This window comes from Micromesistius poutassou (assembly GCF_964030765.1).
Source record: "Micromesistius poutassou genome assembly, contig: SCAFFOLD_1303, whole genome shotgun sequence".
NCBI lineage: Eukaryota > Metazoa > Chordata > Actinopteri > Gadiformes > Gadidae > Micromesistius > Micromesistius poutassou.
The window spans coordinates 78-6918 of record NW_028178847.1 but is presented as its reverse complement, the minus strand read 5'-3'; the positions used below and the strand labels follow the sequence as shown (position 1 = coordinate 6918).

The following is a 6841-nucleotide window of genomic DNA, read 5'->3' as shown; positions in this document are numbered from 1 at the left end:
TTCTGACACACAGGAGACGGTACTCTTTACACCTCACCAAAGTGTTTCCACCTCCCGGATCCAACGAGATACAGGTGAGATATCACTGTTCTCTCTCTGTTTGCTTTGATTTAATTTGACATTTAGACGCTCTCTATCCAAGACTTCCAGGTGAGGCTGATGCGTGCACATTCTTCAGAACAACCGCACTCACTGTATAGCAGCTGATGCTTTGTTTCTGATTCAAACCAGAAGCTAGTATTTAATAACTATCTTTTTCAATGAATATTATTGAATTATTCAATGATTATTTTACATTGCAATCCAGCACAGGTGAGTTCCTCTATAGCTGTTGTTTTGGTTGTTAGGACGATAATGAAAAGAGCATTACCTTAAGGACATTAAACCACACTCACACCGCACAAAGCCTGCAGTGTAGTTTGGAGCGAACCTAGCCAGCCCTGATCCAGTTGTTCTGGGTTAACTGGTTGACCTGAACGTGAAGCGCACCGTCGGTGCGTATAGCAGTAAAACACGCCCTGGAACCGATCAGCATTGCTTTAAAACACTTCCAGCCGCCGGTAAAGGAAATCTCAAAACACAGGTCGACAAATCGGTTTCTCACCGGCGTGTCTGCGGTCCGCCTGACGCGTACCTTAAACCCTAAACCTTAACTCAGCCTTAACCTCAACCTTAACTTAAATCAGGAGCTGCCCTGGATAAAAGCGTCAGCTAAATGACTAAACAGTGACTAGTGAATAGCGACAGTTTTACTGACAGGTGTACTTGTGTCCATACAGCGCCGATGGATTGCAGCGCGCCCCAGATGCGTCCCTCACGCCGGGGGGGGGCGCCGCAGGGTGAACCCCAGGGGTCCACCCCCCGGTGTTCTGACCACACTCTGGTGTTCCTGTGTGAGTTCCGTCCGTCGCCCGGCGCCCCTCCTACGGCCGCCGCCGCCGACCTCCTCCTCCTCCTCCACCACCACGCCGCGGGGAGTTCTCAGTTCGATCCGGAGTTTGGGCGGTCGGGAGGCCCGGAGTCCGTGGTGGTGGTGACGCTGCCGGCCCGGTGCAGCATCCAGCAGCTGAGGCTCAGGCTGTGTGTGAAGGTAGGGAAGGGGAAGGCCGCTCAGGGTGGGTGTCATGGGGTCGTGGGCTGGAGGTGGCGGGGATGGGGGAGGTGGTGATGTGGGAGGGGGGGTTATTATGGAGGTGGTGGTGGTGGGACGGTGGGGTAGAGTTGAGTTGGAGTTTATGATGGTGGTGATGGTAATGATGATGATAATGATGATTATGAGAGAGGAATGGGGTGGTGTTGTGCTAGTGGGGTGGAGGTAGGAGGGAAAGTGATGACGATGGCAGTGGGGTGGAGACGACGCCGGGTATGAAGAAGTTGGTGATGACGTATGTACATCGTGTTCGTACATCAATGATTATATACATCGTACGCATGCCGTGATAGAGGCGACGGGGCCGAATCCGACATTAAGGGGCCGACGACGGTTTTCGGATTGTGACGATGCGTTGACATTGATGACATAGATGGTGAGATGTGATCGGGGGGCTGTGATATAGCTAGCTACTCATTTCCTCTGCTTCATTTCTTTTCTGCAGGCGCAGGAGCAGAGATGCCACCCTAACCCCCTGGGCCTCCTGGACCCCGAGCAGCACCTCCTGCTGTACGCCCGTGGCCAGGAGTGGTACGAGATGTACGACGACTGCCAGGTGCTCAGGACCCTGGGCGTCCCCTGGGCCCGCAGCGCCGACGGGCGCCTGGCGGCTAGGATCGTGGTGACGCCCGTGACGGCGGCGGCGGCCGCCGACGACGACGACGACGACGAGCGACAGCGGCAGCGGGCCCTCCTGGCCACTCTGATTGGCCATGACCTGGACCGGGAGGTGACCAATCGGCTCGGAGAGCTCATGGTCACCCGGAGGAAGCTGGCGTCTCCACGGCGACAGGAGCTGAAGCTGCGCGACGACGTGGTCTACGCCACGGAGCCGTGGACCACGACCGCCCCGCTGCCCCGAGACCTGCAGCCCCACGAGGGCCGGAGCCGGAAGGTCACTCTGCACTACCTGCAGAAGCTCAGCTTCAGCATGGAGGTGAATCTCTCCATCACACCGCGGCTGCTCCTGGAGCTCTGTAACGAGGTGATGGCCGACCAGGGCCTGGAGTGCCAGCCTTCGGACAGCCTGGTCCTAAAGGTGACCGGACGGGAGGAGTTCCTATCAGGCGACTTCCGACTCCTGGATTTCCTTTGGGTCAGGAAGTGCCTGAAGAGCAGCCAAGACCTGCACTTGTCGGTCGTCCCCGTGGCCCAGCTCCCCGTGGAGGCCGTACGGCTGGAGGACTGGCCCCTGGTGGACAGCTTCACGGGCCAGTCCAGCTCCCACCACGACCTCCGCCTGGAGGGGAAGGACTTGGACGACATATTCATGATCTCCTTGTGGGACTGCGACAGGAGGTTCAGGTTCAAACTCACCGGCATTGACGTCCCAAAGCTTCCGGCCAAAGCGCCCCCGTCCGTCTATGTGGAGGCCTCCATCATTTACGGCAACAAGGTCCTCCTGTCCGTCGCCTCGACGACCAAGTCCTTTGCAGACGAAGTGCTGTGGAACGAGTGGCTGGAGTTCAGTGTCCAGCTCAGCGACCTGCCTCGCGGCGCCAAGCTGGGGCTGACCGTGAATGCCGGTAGTAACGAAACCGCCTCGGACCACCACCAGCAGAAGGGCAAGGGCGGGACGCTGTTCTTCGTCAACCTCCTGCTCATCGACCACAGGTCTGTCACCTCTTCTCTCTGGGGTGGAGAGAAGTGCCGTCTTACCGTATGCAAAGTCTGCGGTCTCGATGACTGCATTGTAAAGGAGGAAGCAGACGTGTGTCCTTCTATAAGTAGCATAACGGCACAAACTGAAACTCATGAATCAACATCTGTCGGTTTGTTCCTCCTTGTGGGTCTCGCTTCCCCCCCCCCGTGCGAAACACAGGGTTATATTCTATATCTGATTGGTTCCCAAACGTTGTATATTGAGCGTATACACACAGCTATGACGCCCGTTCAGTTTACAGAGTTCAGTATCACTCCGCGCCTAACTCTAACTGTTGTTTATGTATATATAAAAGCGATAGCATAGTTCACTGAAGCCTAAAAAACATGTTGATTGCTGGAGAGGGTGGAAATGTTGTAAAGCAATAGGCACACGGTCGGCAATTTAGCCTACTATCGAGTTCGAGTGAACTCGTTAGAAGGCTAAATTGCCGGCGAACCAAGCTACCGTCTTTAGCCTAGCCTTCTCTCTGAAGGACGCTACAGTGTGTTGCATAGCAACCGCCGTACACTTTGCCGGCAGCCAGGAGGGACTACTTTTTTGTATTCGTTAAAAAAAATGCTTTTCCGACTTTCTAGCTTTTTCAAAATTGAGGGTGTCTATGACTTTCATTTCGCCATATTTACGTAACCGTTTTATGAAAGCAATAGATCACTTCAGTCAGTGATATACGGTCATTATACCACAGTGAAGGGGGTCGCCGCCCCTCCGCTGCGCGTCGGGACGGACAACGCCCCTTAACTGTGGTATAATGAGCGTATACCACAGCCGTCGTGATCTATTGCTTAAATATATATAAAAGTTATATTTGTATCCGTCGATCCGTCGATCAGTAGTTTGTTGGTTGCTCTTCTTGTCATGATTCCAATGTGAGTTCTGCCCCTGGGTCCGGGCAGGTCGCTGCTGAGCCAGGGGCCGTACACCCTCCACATGTGGCCCTTCCTCGGCCAGGAGGGGGCGGTGGTCACCTACCAGGCGGACCGCCTCTCCTCCGCCACCAACCCGGACGTCAGCCACTCCATGGCCATCAGCCTGCTGCTGGACCGCTACAGCTTCCCTGTGGTGCTCCCCAACAGCGCCGCCACGTCCCCCGAGTCTCGCTGGCCCTCCCCGGCCGAAGGCAGACCCTCCGCGGCGGCGGCGTCCCCTCTGTGTGGGCGGCTAGCGTCGTCCCCCGTATTCAGGCCTGGGTCTGCCGGCGGCCCGGAGAGCGTCCAGACCCCTGAAGAAGAGACCTCCCCCTCCCCCTCTGGATCCTCCCCGGTGTCTTTGAAATCCAGAACGGGAGAAGCAACGGAGCCGATTTCCGGAGCCTTTCCGGGACATTTCCTTCCTCGGCCGGCGGTCTCTCCCGACACTACGCCGGTCGCTGAAGAGGCGAACAGGAAGTGCTACATCCGTTGGTCTGCCGCCTCTCCTTCCTCCTCCTGTCCGTCCTCCACCTCCGACGCCGCCTCGCCCATAACTACGACTACTGCTCCAGGTTCTACTAGTTATACTGCTCCAGGTTCTACTAGTTATACTGCTCCAGGTTCTACTAGTTATACTGCTCCAGGTTCTACTAGTTCTACTGCTCCAGGTTCTACTAGTTATACTGCTCCAGGTTCTACTAGTTCTACTGCTCCTGGTACGACTAGTTCCTCTGCTTCTTCCAAACACTCGGTCAGAACTTCTCAGAGCCCCACGGCGGACTTGCCGGGGGTCAGCGGCGCTACCTCCCCGACTGCTTCGATCGGTTCGGACCGAGCCCACCTCAAGAGGTTCAGGAAGGAGCAGAGTGTTCGCTACACGTCCAACCTGCCGCACTTCCTGCGCAGCGTCGATTGGCTGAGGAGGAACGCGGTGGAGGACGTCCATTGGCTGCTGGGGCACCTGGAGCCCGAGGAGCTGGACCTATCGGTGGCCCTGGAGCTGCTGAGCCTCGACTCCATCGACGAGAGCGTGCGGCGGCTCGTGGTGCGGAGGCTGGAGAGGCTGTCCAACGATGACGTGCTCAAGTATCTGCTGCAGCTGGTGCAAGTATGTATTTAACTACTACTACTACTACTACTGACGGACGGCAGGAACGTCTAGTGGGTGGGAGGCCGCCACAATGTCCACAGCCAACCTATGAGCATCTTGGAGCAGGATGACCTGAGCTCTGCCTGCCAGTAACCTCAATCCGCTCAGACTAGACAGTAGCCATATTGTCAAATTACACTTAATAACTGACAGATCATTGGTACTTCTTGCGATAACTATAAAGAGGTTATATTTGTGTCAGAGGCCTTGATACGTGGTGTCCACCCAGATCAATGGATCTGCCTACCTGTCGATGCAGTCCTCTAGCCGGGCTGGGCTGGTAGGCTGATCCATCGTCTGTATTTTTGTGTTATGGTTTGTGACGGCTAACCAACGTCCCACCTGGTGGTAAAGCAACAGCCCTTTAATAGCTCTCAACCGAAGTCTGAAGTCTGGCGGTTCTCCTGCAGACCCTGAAGGTGGAACCGTACCATGACAGCTTCCTGGCCTGCTTCCTTCTCCAGCGAGCCCTCCGGGTGAGTACTGGTACAGGTTCTGGCACCGCATGGTCGCACCCGTACAGAGAGAATCACCAACACTTACACACATGAGGGGGCCCAAACAGAACGGTTTTTCCGATTGGGACCGGCTGGCCGCTGAAGAGCATCGCCTCCTTCCCCTTCTCACCACAGAGCAAGAGGATCGGACACTTCTTCTTCTGGTACATGCGCAGCGAGGTGGCCGCCTGCCCCTACTTCCGCCAGCGGATGGCGGTGGTGCTGGAGGCCTACCTGCTGGGCTGCGGCCAGGCCCTGCTGGACGGCTTCTCCCTGCAGGTGCGGGCCGCCCTGGCCCTGCAGCAGGTGGCCCTCCAGGTCAAGGAGATGTTCCCAGACAACCTACCCCCCACCGGTACGTCGGCCCTCGTCCTGTGTTGACGCATTGGACCGATCCGCGTGTATGTTATCATCCGCGTGGTTAATCCTCCTCCTCCTCCTCCTCCTCCTCCTCCTCCTCCTCCTCCTCCTCCTCCCGTCGGCGTTCAGCCGCTCTGCAGGTCCAGGGGCTCCTGGAGAGGAGCGACCTTCCCAAAGAGTTCCTGGTGCCCTTTGACCCCCGGGTCAAAGCCGGAGCCATCCTGGTAATGTGTGGTGACGTCAGATGTATTTCCACCAGTCCTTTGTACATACATTTTAATATTTATATCTCCCCCCCCCCCCCCCCCCGCCCCACCACCCAGCTCTGAAACTCGGAATGTATCTAACCTATCCGATCCCTTCTCCCCTCTCCTCCCCCTCTTGCCTCCCCTCTCCTCCCTTACCTCCCCTCCCCTCTCCTCCCCCTCTCCCCTCTCCTCTCCCTCCCCTCTCCTCCCCCTCTTGCCTCCCCTCTCCCCCTCTCCCCTCCCCTCCCCCCTCCCCTCTCCTCTCCCCTCCCTCACCTCCCCTCTCCTCTCCCTCCCCTCTCCTCCCCCTCTTGCCTCCCCTCTCCTCCCTCACCTCCCCTCCCCCTCTCCCCTCCCCTCCCCCTCTCCCCTCTCCTCCCTCACCTCCCCTCTCCCCTCCCCCTCTCCTCTCCCCTCTCCTCTCCTCTCCCTCTCTCCCCTCTCCTCTCCCCTCCCTCTCCTCCTTCTCCTCCCCCCTCCTCCCCTCCCCAGCTGAAGAACTGTAAAGTGATGGCGTCCAAGAAGAAGCCCCTGTGGCTGGAGTTCCAGCCCATGCCGTCCCCCTCCCCCACCCCCCCCGCTGGGCATCCTCTTCAAGCAGGGGGACGACCTCCGCCAGGACATGCTGGTCCTCCAGGTCAGGACATGCTGGTCCTCCAGGTCAGGCCATACTGGTCCTCCAGGCCATACTGGTCCTCCAGGCCATACTGGTTCTCCAGGTCATACTGGTCCTCCAGGCCATACTGGTTCTCCAGGCCATACTGGTTCTCCAGGCCAGGTCAGGCTGGTCCTCCAGGCCAGGCCATACTGGTCCTCCAGGTCAGGCCATACTGGTCCTCCAGGCCAATAACATTTGTGAACA

The 6841-nt window shown here is 57.5% G+C and overlaps 1 protein-coding gene across 1 annotated transcript; it reads left to right on the top strand.

The window, feature by feature from the left end:
• Positions 1-784: 784 nt before the first annotated feature.
• LOC311373325 (phosphatidylinositol 4,5-bisphosphate 3-kinase catalytic subunit gamma isoform-like) lies at positions 785-6616 on the top strand (the record flags this gene model as incomplete). Its single annotated transcript, XM_084490105.1, is given in 9 exon segments — positions 785-1090; positions 1596-2764; positions 3710-4320; positions 4393-4832; positions 5285-5350; positions 5507-5726; positions 5861-5955; positions 6472-6552; positions 6554-6616. Coding segments are annotated over 9 exon segments (3051 nt in total), but the record flags the coding sequence as incomplete, so codon positions are not given.
• Positions 6617-6841: the final 225 nt, after the last annotated feature.